This window comes from Carlito syrichta, unplaced genomic scaffold (genome assembly GCF_000164805.1).
Source record: "Carlito syrichta isolate Samal-C Ts95f unplaced genomic scaffold, Tarsius_syrichta-2.0.1 Scaffold111653, whole genome shotgun sequence".
NCBI classification, from domain to species: Eukaryota; Metazoa; Chordata; class Mammalia; order Primates; family Tarsiidae; genus Carlito; species Carlito syrichta.
Window position 1 is genome coordinate 38,328 of NW_007055749.1, and position 17,378 is coordinate 55,705.

General features: G+C 53.1%; 2 protein-coding genes across 8 annotated transcripts in view; both read left to right on the plus strand.

Moving 5' to 3' along the window:
- Positions 1 to 3,500: 3,500 nt before the first annotated feature.
- On the plus strand, positions 3,501 to 10,773 carry LOC103273117 (protein S100-A4). 7 transcript variants are annotated; one of them, XM_021718530.1, is made up of 3 exons: positions 3,501 to 3,566; positions 9,230 to 9,385; positions 10,476 to 10,773. In XM_021718530.1, the coding sequence occupies exons 2-3, from the start codon at positions 9,245 to 9,247 to the stop codon at positions 10,638 to 10,640; spliced, it is 306 nt and encodes a 101-aa protein (XP_021574205.1). In that variant the 5' UTR covers positions 3,501 to 3,566; positions 9,230 to 9,244; the 3' UTR covers positions 10,641 to 10,773. The 7 variants fall into 7 exon arrangements, with proteins under 7 accessions (XP_021574205.1, XP_008068748.1, XP_021574189.1 ...); XM_008070557.2 differs by lacking the exons at positions 3,501 to 3,566; positions 9,230 to 9,385; positions 10,476 to 10,773 and adding exons at positions 4,969 to 5,038; positions 5,700 to 5,842; positions 6,338 to 6,538; XM_021718514.1 differs by lacking the exon at positions 3,501 to 3,566 and adding an exon at positions 5,706 to 5,842.
- Positions 10,774 to 16,382: 5,609 nt separating this feature from the next.
- S100A5 (S100 calcium binding protein A5) overlaps positions 16,383 to 17,378 on the plus strand; it is a 2,745-nt gene continuing 1,749 nt past the window's right edge. The window contains exon 1 of the mRNA XM_008070572.1: positions 16,383 to 16,528. Within this exon, the coding sequence (XP_008068763.1) occupies positions 16,391 to 16,528 (138 nt within the window). The 5' untranslated portion in view covers positions 16,383 to 16,390. The remainder of the gene's footprint in view (positions 16,529 to 17,378) is intronic.

Sequence of the window (17,378 nt, forward strand, 5' to 3'; positions counted from 1 at the left end):
ATTCCTCTGTTTTATTTTTATTTTAAAATTATTTTATTATTTATTTATTAAAACAATTTTTTTTTTTGAGTTGGAATCGCACTCTGTCACCCAGGCTGGAGTGCAGTGGCACACTCCCGGTCACTGCAGCCTCGACCTGTTGGGCTTAGGTGATCCTTCTGCCTCAGTCTTCCTAGTAGCCAGAACTACAGGCACGTACCACCATGCCCAGCTAATTTAAAAAATTTATTTATTGTAGAGATGAGGTTTCTCCCAGTTGCCCAAGCTGGTCTCGAACCCGAGGGCTCAGGCAATCCTCTTACCTTGGCCTCCCAAAGTGCAGGGATTACAGTCGTGAGCCACCATGCCTGGCATTATTTATTTTTATTTTAGATTCAGGGATTACACATTCGTGTTTGCTACATGGACCTATTGGGTAGTGGTGTGAATTGGGTCTCAGGTGGCCCATTCCCTAGATAGTGAACATTGTGAACCATAGGTAGTTTCTGAGCTCTAACTCCCTTTTCCTCTCCCCTTATTGGCGTCCCCAGTGTCTATTATTTCCATCTTTGTGACTGTTTAGCTCTCACCTATGAGTGAGAACATGTGGTGTTTGGTTTTCTATTTCTATTTTTTTTTTTTTTTGAGTTGGAGTCTCACTCTGTCGCCCAGACTGGAGTGTAGTGGCCGCTCCCGGCCACCGCAGCCGCGCCTGCTGGGCTCCGGCGATCCTTCCGCCTCAGCCTTCCGAGTAGCCAGAATTACAGGCATGCGCTACCACGCCTGGCTAATTTTTTGATTTATTGTAGAGATGAGGTCTCGCCTGCCCAGGTGGGTCTCGAACCCACGGGCTCAGGCAATCCACTCACCTCAGCCTCCCAAAGGCGCGGGATTACAGGCTGAACCACCGAGCCCGGCTGGTTTTCTATTTCTGAATCAGTTTACCTAGAATGATGATCTCCAGCTCCATCCATATTCAGGCAAAGGACATTATTTCATTCTTTTTTATGACTGTTTTTTTCTTTTTCTTTGTTTTGTTTTTTTTGTTTTTGAGTCAGAGTATTACCCTGTTGCCCAGGCTAGAGTACAGTGGCATGATCAGGGCTTACTGCAGCTTCGATCTCCAGGGCTTACTGCAGCTTCGATCTCCTGGGCTCATGTGATCCTTCCGCTTCAGCCTCCCAAGTAGTTGGGACTATAGGTATGTACCTCCTTGCCTGGCTTATTTATTTATTTATTTATTTATTTTAAGAGATGAAGTTTTGCTACATTGCCTAGGCTGGTCTCTAACTCCTGGGCTCAAATAATTCTCTTGCCTCGGCCATGCTGGCATTTTCTATGAGTGCGTATTCTAAGAGCTTTGTATATATTAATTCATTTAGGCTCCCCACACAACTGTATGAGGTGGTTACTTTTTTTTTTTTGAGTTGGAGTCTCACCCTGTAGCCCAGACTGGAGTGCAGTGGCACATTCACAACCACCGCAGCCTTGACCTGCTGGGCTCAGGTGATCCTTCCACCTTAGCCTTCCAAGTAACTGGAACCACAGGCATGCACCATCACACCCTACTAATTTTTTGATTTATTATAGAGTCGAGGACTCACCATGTTGCTAGGATTATAGGCGTGAGCCACTGTGTCCGGCAGTAGTTACTATTATTATCTTCCATCACTGACAGATGAGTAAAATTAAACCTAGAGAGAAGAGGTGGCAAAGCTGGGATATCACAGGTGGGAATAAGTGCTTGACCTAGAGCAGAATTAATTGCTGGTCCACACTGGCCCCCGCTTCCGCTGCATGACTGTCCCCTTGTCTCTACCCCCTGTGCCTCATAATTCCTTGCCTATAAAACAGGGCTAATCACATCCCTTCCCCTCCCTTCTCCATTGTTTGGTCCCCTCCCCCACAGGGACTGAGTCTCCAAGGAGATAGTGGCACAGGCAAGATTTGGGTGCTGGGGTCCAGGGCGAGGTCAAGGTTCATTAATGCTCTGGCTGCCTGCATGGGCATTAGGGTTTCTTCATTGGCCTGGGAATTCAAACCTCTTTTTCTCCCTCCCACACTCTACTGGGTCTTGAGTTGTCTTCCTGTGGAGGTCTCTCAGGCTTAAGGATGAGGGAGAGAATACAGAAGAAGTACGAAAGGTTGCCTATTTCTGGTGATATGGCGGTCTGTGGTCACTCCAGCTAAAAACAACAAAAAATTCTGGATAGAATTAAACAAATCTTTTCAAAGCATTGAAGAGCTGACAAGGCAGTAAGGAATAAGTCAGCTGGGTGTGGTGGCTCATGCCTGTAATCCCAACACTTTGGGAGGTGGAGGTGAAAGGGTAAGGGGATTGCCTGAGCTTAGGGGTTCAAGACCAGCCTCATCTCTACAATACATCAAAAAATCAGCCGGGCATGGTGGCACGTGCCTGTAGTTCCAGCTACTTGGAAGGCTGAAATGGAAGGATTGCCTGAGCCCAGCAGGTTGAGGTTGCAGTGGCTGTGAGCGTGCCACTGCACTCCAGACTGGGAGACAATGAGATTACGACTCAAAAAAAAAAAAAATGCATAGGTCAAAAATCTAAGTGAAAGCAAAGTCTGGACCTGGACCTCTCATGGCTTGAGGTGAGGACATTGGCCAAGCCAAGTCAAGATGAACCTGAGCTTTGGTCTTGATGGTTTTGGGGGATGAAGAAGACAGAAGTGGAAGCCCAGGGCTCACCCAAGGAGGGAGTACAAACTGGAGACCCCCTCCATAATGCTGAAGAGCCAACAGGCTACACACAAGCTATAAAAGCCAGAAGAAGCCCCCCTCAGGACTTCAAGGAATGTTGTCCTGGTGCTGAACAGAGCAGGGGAAGAAAAAAAACAGCTCCCAAGGAACCCAGCCACTGGGAGAACCCAGCTCTTATGTGAACTCGCAGCCCAAATTCAGTCACATCATCTGGGGTGGAGGGGCAAGAAAACTCAAGCCTAGGCTGCTGGAAGTGACCCTGGCAGAAACACGCCTTCCTGCTATGCCTCAAAGACTTCCCACAATAATTTTCCCCAGGGAAGCAAGCGATTCACAGCCAAAGCAACCAAGCACTGAAGTGATTTGGAGTCAGGCAGGGAGGGTATCTCATCAGCCTCAGTCTTCTCATCTGTAAATGGGGGGCTTAGCCAGATGCTCTTCATGGATTGGCTGAGGAAGGCTGAGGGAGGCTGAAGTGTGTCTCTGCTTTGTATTTTGGGTGCCTCTGCAAAGTGGAGACAGGGAGATGGATGTGACGGATTAGCCTGGCCTATCTCCTCCAACCATGGTGGAAGGACATGGGCACGGAGGCCGTCCTCAGTTCCCAGCTCTGGGGGAGGGCAGAGGAGGAATAAATGAGGAGTGGTGTCTGAGGCCCAGACTAGGTCTTTGATGTGTGCGTGGGTAGGTGGGCGGGTGGAGCCTGTAACAGGAGCAGCTGAGGGAAAGGGGAAGGGGGTCCCCCGGGGGCATCCTCAGTGTTGACCTACTTAGGCCCTCCATAATTGCCTCCTTCCTTTCTTGGGAAGCTACAAATAGGAACACCCTGTCCCTGGGCTTCTACAGCTGAACGGCCAGCATCAGCGGTGAGTGCCAGCTGCTGGGGTCCTGCCCTGGGTCGCGTGTCAGGGCAGTCAGGGGACTTCAATAGCCAGCCTGCCTCCTGACGCAGGGACTGGAATGGGGGCAGAGAGGTGACCACAGCAGGGACTGATGGGGTGAGGAAAGTCAGATGTGGTGGGCTCAGGGGTTTCCTTGCACAGGGAGGTACCTTGAGAAGTTTGGGCTGGAAGGTGTGCAGAGCTGAGTTCTGGGGTGGGAGCACTGAGCTATAAGTTCTGGTGTGACCCTTGGTCAGTTCCTTGCCCTCCTCCTTGCCTCATTCCTGAGGACAGGCTGTCTAGAGCTGCACGGGGAAGAGAGAATTCCCTACAATCTCCAGGCACTGTGCTTCTCAAAGAGCAGTAGTGGCAGTGCCAGGCAGGCTGTCAGGAGCCCGGGAGAGCATGCTGAGCCCCTCTGAGTTTTCTCATTCCCTGAGGCCATGACCCCTTCTTTTCCTGAGAACCTAGACACCTTGCTCCAATCCTGAGCTGTCACAAAGAATTAGACCCGGCCAGGCTCGGTGGCTCAGCTTGTAATCCCGCACATTTGGGAGGCTGAGGTGAGTGGATTGCCTGAGCCCGCGTGTTCAAGACCCGCCTGGGCAACTTGGTGAGACCGCATCTCTACAATAAATCAGAAAATCAGCCGGGTGTGATAGCGCATGCCTGTAATTCTGGCTACTCGGAAGGCTGAGGCGGTAGGATCGCAGAGCCCAGCAGGTCGAGGCTGCGGTGGCCAGGAGCGGTGACTGCACTCCAGTTTGGGTGACAGAGTGAGACTCCAACTTAAAAAAAAAAAAAAAAAATTAGCCGGGTGTGGTAGCACGCGCCTGTAGTTCTAGCTACTTGGAAGGCTGAGGCTGGAAGGATCACCTGAGCCCAGGAGGTTGAGGCTGCAGTGGCTGGGAGTGTGCCACTGCACTCCAGCCTGGGGGACAGAGTGAGACTCCACTAAAAAAAAAACCCATAAAAACAAAAAAACCCCAAAACAAACCAACAAAAAGAATTAGACCCTGGCAGTGCTAGGCAACCGGTCCCATTTCCCTACTTCCCTGCCAGCCACAACCACACTGGTCACTCGCTCCCAGCAGAGGAGTGAGTCTTGGCCCTGGCTGTTCTGTGTTGCAGGACTTCTGTCCCCCAGGAGACCCAGGAATGAGTCACTGGGCTCACATGGAAACAACTCTTGCCTTCCTGGCTGCCTTAGGGTTTTCCCAGGCTGGAGGCATCACCCCAGAAGGGTGGTGGGAGGGGACAGTGGGTTTAGGAGGAGATGAACAATTCTATGAAGGGCTTTCCCTCTAACAGAAGTGGATACCTCTATAGAAAGTCTTCCATCTTGAACCCCAGGTCAGGAAGATGATCTCAGGAAGGGGCAGGTCACAGACTGATAAATACCTGCTGGTTGATTCTCAAGAGGCCATCTGGTTCAGATCCCTGACTGGGCCTGTGAAGTGGGATTAACCCACTTTACAGATAAGGCACCTGAGACCCAGAGAGGGTAAATGGCTTGCCCAGTGTTGCATAGCTGGTGAGAGGTTTCCTTTGGATGCAGCTTCCTTGGGTTCAGGGCAGGAGGCATGGTGAGGGGAGCAGTGGCAAGGCGGGGTATGGGGGGTGCTCCTCACAGGCCTGACCCTCCCAGCTAGGGCCCAGCTTCTCCAAGGGCCCAAGAGCAAGCAAGTGCTGGTCAAGATCCCTTTGTGCAAGTTCCTGCAGGGAAGGAGGCTTCCAGGGCCAGCAGCTGTCTTACTGGGTCGTGCAGACTGGAACTGAGCCATTCCTGGGTGTTGGAGACAAGAAAAGGTGGCAGAGAATCAGGGAGTCCTCAGGGAGCCCCCCGAGGGGCATGCAGGTGGTGGGGTGGGGTGCTCTCTCCCTGAGGAGTTTACAGGTATGAGGGGAACTTGAGACCTCTGCATAGGAAAATAACAGTGGAGACAGTAGGGAGGGTGGCTGAGGAGGGCTGTGCAGTGGAGGGGGGCTGGTGGGCCTGAAACTTGGGGAGATTAAGGCAGGTCTCGTAGCAGTCCCTGGGAAACACTGAGAACTGAAATGAGCAAGCAACTGGCGTGGGCCTCAGCCATGAGTTGCATCCTTGTCCTCCGACAGCAGGGATGGCCAGGCCCTTGGAGCAGGCGGTTGTTGCCATCCTGTGTACCTTCCAGGAATATGCAGGGCGTCGTGGGGATAAGCACAAGCTCTGCCAGGCAGAGCTCAAGGAGATGCTGCAGAAGGAGCTGCCCACCTGGACCCCGGTGAGCACCAGGGATGCCCACCCCACCCCCATCCAGCGGGAGACACTGCTTGGACTCTTTGAGGAGAGACCTAGGGACAAGCATGGGCATAGGACAGCAAGAGGGGCGGAAACTAGACCTTGGGAAGGGAGTGAAAGGAAGGAAACCAACATGGCAGGAACCTCAGTTTCCTCATCTATAAAATGGGATGATAGTCACACACCTGCTGCCTTGCAGGGCTGTTGGGAGGATTAAGGGAGAGAACCAAGAAGAATACCTCACACATAGTAGGCACTCTGTAGCAAATAGTAGGTATTCCCCAAATGATCCAAGAAGAGGGATTTAGGAGGGGGATTGAAATGGGTGCATTATCAGGACAGACAGGCTGAGGTTGACCCCCAGAAGGGGTTGGGGTGGGGTGGATCCACCAGGGAGGGGAGGGCAGGAAGTGGTGTGCCAGATTGTTTTGCCTCCTCATTCTGCCTCTTCCACCCCTCCCATCCCTCCCTTGCACAGACCGAGTTTCGGGAGTGTGACTACAACAAATTCATGAATGTTCTGGACACCAACAAGGACTGCGAGGTGGACTTTGCAGAGTACATGCGCTCACTTGCCTGCCTCTGTCTCTACTGCCACGAGTACTTCAAGGACTGCCCCCCAGAGCCCCCCTGCTCCCAGTAGCCTCTGCTCCAGAGGGGTGGGCCAGCTGGTGGAGGCAGACACGTCACCCTCTGTCCCTGAGTTAGCCCTGGGTATGTCTCCCACACCCGTCTCTGCCCGCCCTCCCGCACACCTTTCAACCTGGATTTTCCCAGGTTCTCCCTGATCTGTTAACTCATTTTACCCACGAGGCCCAGAGATGCAAGGGCACCTTTCCCAGGATGCCCAACGAGTGAGGAATAGGGCAGTTCCGGGGCCCCACCGCCCTCTGCACCCCTACGGCTTCCCTACTGTGGATGGGCAGAGGCAGGATCTGCTCTGAGGCCATGGAAGCTCAGCAGAGCGTGTGCACAAATGAAGCCATAATGGAAAGGGCCTGTTTAACTCCTAATAAAAAACCGGTGTCAGCTTGGCTTGGTTTATTCTTCTGAGAGGACACGTCAGGGCCTCGGAACAGAGTCCTTGCTGACATCTTTGCTCCTTTCTGGCCTTTTGCAATGGAGGAAGGCGGCTGAGGACAGGAGCAGGAAGCTTCCCATTGGCCTTGAGGGCAGTTTCAGACTCTGTAGAAATGCAATGGTCTCCAGGGTCCAGCAGGAGGGGGTGGGATCAACACAGGGGCGCCAGTCCTCCCTTCTAGGGAAGGCTAGAGGGCCTCTCTCTCTTTTTCTGGGGTCTTTGAGAGAGAAACCCTATTGGGCTGTCAAAGAGGGTGGGAGGGCTGACTGAGGTTCTCCGGGGACAGATGAAACTCAGTCCTCATGATCGGATGTTCTGAAGAGGGTGGGGCTGTGTGGGTAGGGTAGGGGTGTTTGTTCTCTGCCCAGGGCTGTGGGAGCCCAGAGAGCAGCACTAATGGGATTAGGGTGTCTGAGGTGTTTGCTCCCAGCCAGGGAGGGGTGCCCTGTGTGGAGGGGGAGGGGATACCTTGAGGCAGACCCTACCCCTGAAGCTGTAGCCCCTGGGGGCCTTAGCCCCCCACTTCCCACCCTCACCGTGTCCACAGCCCACCCAGAGAGGTTAACTTTGATCCTGACTCCTCCATTTTGTGCAATTTCGTCTTGAACTCTACCCCAACATGGATTCTTCATTCCTAACCCCATCCTAACTCTAATTGCCCCCTCCGGAAACCCTCTCTGATTCTTTCATCCATCCTTGAGCCCCTTATTCCGAACCCACTCCATCACTACCTCACCCAACCTTCCCCACGGACACTCCTGAGGTGGTCCCACAGTCCCCTTTGGGTGTTAGCCCGTTCCCCTCCTGGCCCCCGCGGCCCCTAAAGGGCATGGCAGCGAGTCCTTTGGGGAGGGGAGATGAGGGGGACTGAGCTGACTTTCAGCACTGGGCGTGGGGCTCCTCTCTCAGTTTCTGGACAGCCACATTTCTAGGACAATTTCCTGCCTGTCACCCACCGCCCCTCCATCTCCCTTCCTGGTGGAACTACTTCCTCCTTGTCCCCGACGCCCCGATCTGTCCCTTCCCCCAACTCCTTAAAACTCAGGCTGAGTTGTGTCTACTTTGGTGGTGCCCACTGGCGGTCACCCCTTGCCCATCTGTGCCTGCCCGGGGACAGGAAGCTGGCTTCCTAGGCTGGGCTGGTGGAGGGGCTGTGGCACGTCCCACATCAGCCCACAGCAGGACGGCAGTATCCGCTCTCCCCCATCCCCTGCCAGGGGCAGGGCCTGGCTGGGGTATAAATAGGTCAGACCGCTGGTTCTCCCCACTCTTCTCTCTCCAACCTTCTCTCCTCAGCGCTTCCTCTCTTGACCTGGTGAGTTGTGTTGGCCTGACTGGCATGCAAGGGGTGTCAGAGGCCAGTGCAGAGCCAGGAGAAAGGGAGGCTGGAGGGGGCCAGATGTGCTAAAATGGATCCAGATATGAGATTCTGATGTGGAGGCTTGAGGTGGGGTGTGTGCGTGTGTGTGCATGCACTCACACATGTGCACATAAGAGAGGGGAAAAAAAAAACAGAAAAGGGAACTTGTGGCTGGATTTGCTCTCTCCAAGTGTTTCCCAGATGCTGGGACTTTCATGTGCTGTTGTTGTAGTGTGTGGTGCCGTGGTGTGTGTTGGTGTGTAGGTGACCCGGAGGTAGGCATGATGGCTTGTGTTTGTTGGGCTGCACAAGCCCGTGTGTGCACACTCAGGTGCTGGAAGCAAAGCGAAGGTAGAAGGCAGCTGTGGGCTTGGGTCTGGTGAGGTGCCCTGGGAGCCTCTGCCCTGCGCCCAGCAGCCCTGCCCAAGGGAGGTCGCCCCACCCACCTTCCGCTTGCACCCCTGCCTCTGCCACCTCACCCTGCCCCTCCCTGTGCTGGGTGCTAGGCAGCTGGTTTTTTCCGCTGCAGGCCCCTGGGCAGGCCTCCAGCAGCCACACCCAGCCCAGCACTGGGAGGGAGAAGAATGGCTGGGGCGGAGAATTTGTGGCTGAGCTGTGGGAGTGGATGGGCTGAGTGAGGGATGGAAAGAATGCTGTTGTCCACGGAGGCCTGAGGGAGGCCCCAGGAGTCTGCTGCCTGCGTTTACAGAGCCCTGTCTGGGCCCTGCGAATATTCGCTGTCCAAAGCATACACTCCCCACGGTGCACACCCTTTCTGCCAGGTGCTGCACCCCACTTCCCTGGGCTCTCCTGATATGGAAACAGTCTCACCAAGTGCTTCTTGAGGGGTGGGAGGGGAGTGGGGTATTATGAACACATCGCTGGGGAGCGGGTGGAGATAAGGGTGCCTCTGTGCCTCCTGTCCCCAGATCCTGACTTCCACCATGGCGTGCCCCCTGGAGAAAGCCCTAGATGTGATGGTGTCCACCTTCCATAAGTACTCGGGCAAAGAGGGCGACAAGTTCAAGCTCAACAAGTCTGAGCTCAAGGAACTGCTGACCCGGGAGCTGCCCAGCTTCTTGGGGGTAAGTGGGTAGTGCCTGGGAGTGCACTCCCCATGGGACATTTCCTACAGAGGTGGGCAAGACTCTGGGAGGCACCAGTCTGTGCAGAGTGTCAGTTGCAGCTGGTATCTATTTGGGGTGTGTGGGGGAGGCAGGGGTGGAGGTGCACAGAGCTTGCTCTGGTGCTCTGGAGGCCTGGGTAGAAACACAGGGAACACCACCACTCACTTACTGGCCCCCAGCAGAAAGAGGGCTGAGAATGAATGGGGGGGGCGGTTATGGGCCAGACACTCTGCCAGGTGCTTTGCACAATCTAACGGAAGAGAAAACTAAGTTCTGAGCGCGAAGTAACTTCCCAAGGTAGTCAGTGGACAAAGCTGCGGTCTGGGCCAGGACTGTGTGACTCCTCCCATCACGCCAACCATGAACAGTATTTGAATTTCTAATTGGCTTGTGGATATAAAGACCCAGCATAGCAGTGGAGACACACACCTACAGACTTCCCCCCAAACAATAATAGCTTACATTTTGTTTGTTTGTTTTTGTTTTTTTTTGAGTTGGAGTCTCACTCTGTCGCCCAAACTGGAGTGCAGTGGCCGCTCCCAGTCACTGCAGCCTTGACCCACTGGGCTCCGGGGATCCTTCCGCCTCAGCCTTCCGAGTAGCTGGAATTACAGGCACGCACTACCATTCCCGGCTGATTTTTTTTGATTTCTTGTAGAGATGAGGTCTCGCCAAGTTGCCCAAGCGGGTCTCGAACTCGCGGGCTCAGGCAATCCACTCACCTCAGTCTCCCAAGGCGTGGGATTACAGACTGAGCCACCGAGCCCGTCAATAGCTTACATTTGTATCAAGCATTATACACTCTATACATTGCTTTCATGACCATTATTTAACTGGGTTATTAGAACAACTTTGGGTGAAGATCCATCGTTTGTCAATTGCACCAGGTGCTCAGACTTCCTCACCCATGGAGCATCCTTCCCCATCCAAGCTCAGCCCTGAGTGGCTGGGAGCCTTCTTGAGTTCCATTCTGGAGGTAGAAACCTGGTTTAGCACAGGCTGTCCCCGCTGGGCTTCTGTTTCTACCAGTAGCCTCTTCCCCCTCCAGAAAAGGACGGATGAAGCTGCATTCCAGAAGCTGATGGGCAACTTGGACAGCAACAGGGACAACGAGGTGGACTTCCAGGAGTACTGTGTCTTCCTGTCCTGCATTGCCATGATGTGCAACGAATTCTTCGAAGGCTTCCCCGATAAGCAGCCCCGCAAGAAGTGAAGGCTTCTCCGTGTGGCTCAGGGGTCTGCCAGCGGAGGTCTTCCCTGTCGGCAGTGGGCAGTGCCCCACCCTGGTTTCTTCAGGCATGTGTATGATGCTGAACAAGTTCAATAAAGATTTTTGGAAGCTCTGAGGCTGATGGTCTGAAAGACTCTGAGGGTGTGGGTTGTGGGTTAAGGGATGTGTTGGGGGGTGGGCGGTGCTGGGAGCTGAGTTGTAGTGTTGTGGAGGGCAGGGAAGGCTGGGGAGGATTGTGGGGTGGCTAAGGGTGTGTGTGTGTGTGTGCGCGCGTGCATACGCAATGAAGCTGACTCTGGAGGAGTCAAAAGCAGGGAAAGAGACCCCTCAGGCTTGGAAGGCCCCAGCTGTGGGATCTCCACCAGCTCACTCATCTCTCCCACCTCTGGACCTTGAACTGAGGCTGGGGTTGAAGGTCACAGCTGCTTCTGGTTGGGGTCTGGATTGGAGTCTGGGTGTCCTGGGAGCCAGTTGGAGGAAACAGCATAGGGCTGAGCCACAGGGCAGAAGTAGGTAGGCAAGGGTGGGATGGGAGGAGGGCTGGCACTCAGTCCTGCCACCCTCTTCCAGATCACTGGCTTCGGACCACAGTGATGGATTAATCCTTTCCTGTCCACGGATGGATCAGGGAGGGAATTATGGAAGGAGACCGGGCCATTTGCAGCAGTATGAGAACGGAGTCATTTGGTAGCCCACTGTCTCTGTTGCAAAGGTCCCGGGGATGAGATCTGCCATCAGTTAGGAATCATGCTCCTTCAGAGAAGGACAAGGGACCTCAGAAGGGATGAGTGGGGGGTAGTGGCTGGGGTGGGAGTGAGGGAAATGGAGGGAAGGTAACCATAGTCTTGGAGACAAAATTCCACATATTTGACATGGTAAATGAAAGGGAGACTTTTGGGTCAGTTCTTGTGGCTCATGCCTGTAATCCCAGAATTTTGGGAGGCTGAGATGTGAGGATCACTTGGGCCCAGGAGTTCAAGACCAGCCTGGGCAGCATAGTGAGATCTCATCTCTTTCTCTCTATAAAAAATATCTGAGTGTGGTGATGAGCACTTGTAGCCCCAGCTACTCGGGAGGCTGAGGAAAGAGGATCACCTGAGCCCAGGAGGTCTACTGTGATTGAGTCTACTGTGGTGAGCTGTGATTGTGCCACTATACTCCAGCATGGGTGACAAAGTAAGACACTGACTCAAAAAAAAAAAAGATTACTTTTCCCCTACAAAAAATATGAGGCATAATGTTGCTTCCCCTTAGGGTAGGTTAAAGGCCAGTAGCTTTAGGGTACAATGGATGGCTTAAGATTAGACTTCAAGGCCATGCCTGGATGAAATAGGGAACTTTAAGGAAAAGCCATGTGGAAGTCTGGTCTGGAGGCTGGAGGATTCAGATCCCCCTTGCCTCTTAAGCATCCCCTTTCCTCTCATCCCTATTGTGATTTCCTCTCAGGTTTCAGAGGCACGGGGTAGGTGACCCAGATATTCCCTTGGAGTTTGACTACAGAGACTTGGATAGAATTTTGGCTCAGTATAAAGTCTGCCTCTGCCCCCTCCTCTTTCCTGTCCTTGGCCCACCTTCCCTGAGTATGCCCTCCTGGGCCTCCGCCTGTACCACTCTCTACTTCGGAAACTGCCATTGCTTAGCGACCAGTTCCTGCTGCCTGTCTAGCTTCACCAACTGGGATGGGGGTGGCATAGGGGGCAGCGAGGACACCAGGGCCAGGCTCGGGTGGGACTGCAGCAGTGATAGGACTAAGCCCCTAACTCAGTCTGTTCTTATACTGGTTGCTGGTAGAATGTCTGTGTCTCCTGGGAGACCAGCAACTCTCCCCAACTCTTACCCCGTTCATGACTGCACCCCAAGCCTGGACTTCTTTTCCCAAACCACAACCTCACCCCATCACTGGCCCTTAACCCTTCCCTGAATCCCCTCTCCAATCCCTGATTCTCAGTCCTCCATGCCAAAAGTCTCCACGTATTTCCCACGAAGATCAGTGAGGCTTAGAAGAAATAATTCATTTGAAAAGCCCTTGGAAAACCACACTGGTGGCTGGGCACGGTGGCTCACACCTGTAATCCCAGCACTTTGGGAAGCGAGGGTGGGGGGATTGCTTGAGTCCAGGAGCTCCAAACCAGCCTAGGAAACATACAGAGATCTTGTGTCTACAACAAAATAAAAAATAAAAAAATTAGCTGGTGTGGGGAGGTGCATGCGTGTCGTCCCAGCTACTCGGGAAGCTGAGCCCAGGAGGTAGAGGCTGCAGTGTGCTGTGATCTTGCCACTGCACTATATCTTGGGCAACAGAGTGAGACCCCAACTTAAAAAAAATGCAAAAACAAAACTCCAAAATATACTAGCTAATGACATCGACCATATTCTTGGCAGAAAATAACCTTCCCCCACTGCTGCCCATCTTGAGATGTGTCTTCTACTCTTGTCCTGGGTGGCAGGATGCGGGGAGGGTCCCAATGTGGAAAGGAGCCTAGGGCACAGAGGATGCCCTGTGTTCAGCCCACACCTCCTGGGTTTTCTTTCCACGACAACCTCCCTCCTCTGCCTGTTGTTCCATCAGATTTCAGATTGTGAGTTCTGGCTTTTGTTGCGAGGATGGAGTTTCTGGGACTGAAGACGTGTGTGCTATGGTGACCTCAGTGTTTGTAAACAAGGAAGGTGAGTATGGCCGAGGGGGTTTCTCCTAGCCCCATCCCTGGAGGTTCCGATCTGGGCCTCCTCATGTCCCTGACTCCTTCTCATTGGCCCTTTCCTTCCTGGGTTTCCTGGGCACTGGAAGCCAGGGAATAAATGCGGACAGCAGAGGAAAGGGAGGCTGTTTCTGTTGCTGGGTTCTCTGGGTTCGCCCTTCTGTGGTGAGTCCTTCCCACTCATCTCCCTGTCCCTCCATCTATCCTGTCCACCAAGCTGCCTATGAGGGAGACATGCGAGGTGACCTCCAAGGAAGACCTGGCCCCTTGAGTGGGCATGTGCTCAGAGAGGAGAGGGCAGAGTATTTGGAGTTATGGCTGCTAAAGTTTCCCAAGGAACGGTTCTGGGGTGGAGGTGGGGATGGGAACCAGTCCAGATGCCCAGAGGCCCTTGATTTTGACTGTGGAACTGGCTAGCTCTCCTTGAGGTGGGGGAAGCTGAGGATTTTGGTGAGAGACAAAGGGTGGGTTCAAGGACTGCAGGGCAAGCTTCAGGCTGGTGGTGAGGCCTCTCTACAGGATTTACCTATGGCCCTCAGTTCTGTGAGTGTTGCTTCCTTCCCTGCTTAGGGGGAAGTGGTTTTCAAGTTTGAGCCACATGAGTGCCTTGGGCAGGGGTGGCTGTGCTGCTGGTATTGAGGACCTCATTCAAGCAACTTCTCTGGATACAGGCTCTGAAAGATCCAGGAGATGGTGATAGGCTCCTCCCCAACCCCCGCCCCCCCATGGCCAGTCTGTGTGTGCACAGTTCTTTGGGTCAGAGACTGGAGACCAGCTGGGCAAGGCCTGTCACCTCTCAGCTGGTTCCTATTGATACCTTATCTCCCAGGTCCGGTCCCAGCCCCCTCTGATCCCTGGACTCTCTCTTTGCCCTGTCCTCCACTTTAATAATGGGGCACTTCTTGCTATCAGGTGATTCAGGCACTGGGGCAAAGGAGGGTGACTAAGGTGGGAACTGACTGCCTACAGGAAAAGCCTTTATCTGTTCTATCAACTACCACCAGTTCTTTGGGGGAGGTCATCTTGTCATCTCTCTGCCTCAGGCTCCCTTTTCTTTTTTCTTTTTTTTTTTGAGTTGGAGTCTCACTCTGTCACCCAGACTGGAGTGCAGTGGCCGCTCCTGGCCACCGCAGCCTGCTGGGCTCCAGCGATCCTTCCGCCTCAGCCTTCCGAGTAGCCGGAATTACAGGCATGCGCTACCACACCCGGCTGATTTTTTTACTTATTGTGGAGATGAGGTCTCGCTGCCCAGGTGGGTCTCGAACCCGCGGGCTCAGGCAATTCACTCACCTTAGCCTCCCAAAGGCGTGGGATTACAGGCTGAGCCACCAAGCCCGGTTTCAGGCTGCCTTTTCAACAACTCCTAAGTGGGAAAGTCTGTGGTTTCCTTTGGGGCTGGTCGCTTTCACTGCACTGGCCGCTCCAGAGTTTGCCTTGTGTCTTATTATAATCTGTCCTGATATATGAGGGGGACCCCTCCCCCCAAAACCAGAATTGTTGGTGGGAGGGCAGGCCCCTTGTAATACAGGTTTCCCCCACAGGTAAGTGTTCTAGGCATCAGTGTACCAGCTAGTGTTGTTGTGAGAGGCTGCATTGGCTTCAGTGAGCTTTTTTTGGAGAATCTTTCGATGCGTTTGCCCTTTTTTTTTTTTTTTGAGTTGGAGTCTCACTCTGTCACCCAGACTGGAGTGCAGTGGCCGCTCCTGGCCACCGCAGCCTCGACCTGCTGGGCTCCGGCGATCCTTCCGCCTCAGCCTTCCGAGTAGCCGGCATTACAGGCACGCGCTACCACACCCGGCTGATTTTTTTGTTTATTGTAGAGATGAGGTTTCGCCAGTTGCTCAGGCAGGACTTGAACCCGTAGGCTCAGGCAGTTCACTCACCTCGGCCTCCCAAGGCACGGGATTACAGGCTGAGCCACCGAGCCCGGATGGGTTTGCCCATTTCATGATGAGTGATTTACAGGGCACTTGCCTACACTGTGCTGAGTGTTCAGCAGTTTCTGACTAAAAAGGGCAGGACCGCCATGCGCTGCCCTCCCTCTTCTCCTGATCTTGCCCCAGTGACTTTTTGGTTTCCTTGGATGAAAAAATCCTCAAAGGGAAACATTGTGCCGACATGGAAGAGGTGAAACAAAAAATGGCAGAAGTACTAACAGCCATCAAAATTGATGAGCTCAAAAACTGTTTTGAGCCGGGCGGGGTGACTCGTGCCCGTAATCCCAGCACTTTGGGAGGCAGAGGTGAGAGGATTGCCTGAGCCCAGGGGTTCGAGATCAGCCTGGGCAACTCGGCAAGATCTCGTCTCTACAATAAATCAAATTAGCTGGGGTGTGGTGGTATGGGCCTGTAGTTCCAGCTACAAAGAAGGCCGAGGCGGAGGGATCACCTGAGCCCAGCAGGTCGAGGCTGTAGTGGCTGAGCATGCCACTGCACTCCAGGCTGGGTGACAGAGCGAGACTGACTCAAAAAAAACAAAACAAAACAAAAAAAACAACAAACAAACCAAAAAAAAACAAAGAAAAGCCAAAAACTGTTTTGAGCTGTGGAAAAAGTGTCTCAATAGGTATATTGCATCAAATAGAGTACTTTGATGGTGACTGAAGTTTAAACATGTAAGACTAAGTACACAATTTTTTTTCTTTTTTTTTGAGTTGGAGTCTCACTCTGTTGAACTCGTGGGCTCAGGTAAATCTTCTCACCTCGGCCTCTCAAAGTGCTAGGATTATAGGCATGAGCCACTGTGCCTGGCCCACTATATATATATATATATATTTGAGTTGGAGTCTTACTCTGTAGCCCAGGCTAGAGTGCAGCACAATTAAAAAAAAAAATTCCTGGTTTTTTTTTTTGGGTCCCCCTTGTATATGGATCCTCTTGTTGATGGGTTTCAGTTTCATTATGGGTTCTAGTCTCTGGTTCTTCGAGGGAGGGGCCTTGGAGGGGGGATAGTGCTGTGGGTGGGGAGAAAAGAAGGTCTGACTTCCTGAGGAATGTGATTGTCCCCTCTTCCCCTCCAGAGCTGCACATCGTGATGGAGACTCCTCTCGAGAAGGCGCTGACCACGATGGTCACCACGTTTCACAAATATTCGGGGAGAGAGGGTAGCAAACTGACCCTGAGTAGGTGGGAACTAAAGGAGCTGATCAAGAAGGAGCTGTGTCTTGGGGAGGTAGGTGACCATTCCCTCACCACCCTCCACGCTCCAAGTCTGGGTGCTCCCTCTGGGAGACACATACCTGCCCTCAGGGTACCCTAGCCTAAGCCAGGGGCAGGATGGCCAAGGGGTACGGACAGAGACAGAGGAAGAGGGTGGGCATCTTGGAGCAACCAGAACTCTGTCCCTCTGTGTGGGAGGATGAGTCAGAGTCTCATGGGGAGGAGGGAGGGCTGAGTCTGGAGGGTGGACCTTGGCTTATGTGGGGTTTAGAGAATGAGATCCAGGAGCCTTGGAAAGTGGGACCAGGCTCTTGCAGCGGGGTCATGGGTGGTAAAGGGCTGCAGGACATTCAGGTCAAGCTGTGTACAACTCAAGGGGAGGGACCCTGCCTGATTTCTCCTCCACATGTCTGGCATGGCCAGGGCTCTCAGCTGGTGCTGACAGGTGAACTGAAAGGTTAGTTTATGAACACAGGGTAGCAAGGAGACAGAACTGAATCTTACCAGATGGAGGTAGTGGGAGGGAGGTGACTGACAGAGGGGAAGGCCCATGAGGAGGATATTATATCATTTTTACGGTTAAAAAAAATCGTGTCGGGCACAGTGGTGCACACCTATAATCTCAGCACTTTGGGAGGCTGAGGTGAGAGAATTGCCTGAGCCTACGGGTTTGAGACCAACTTGGTGAGGCCTCGTTTCTACAATAAATCAAAAAGTTAGCTGGGCGTGATAGTGTGCACCTGTAGTTCCGGCTACTTGGAAGTCTGAGGCAGAAGGATCACCTGAGCCTGGCAGGTCGAGGCTGCAGTGGCCAGGATCATGCCACTGAACTCCAGCCTGGGCGATGGAGTGAGACTCCAACT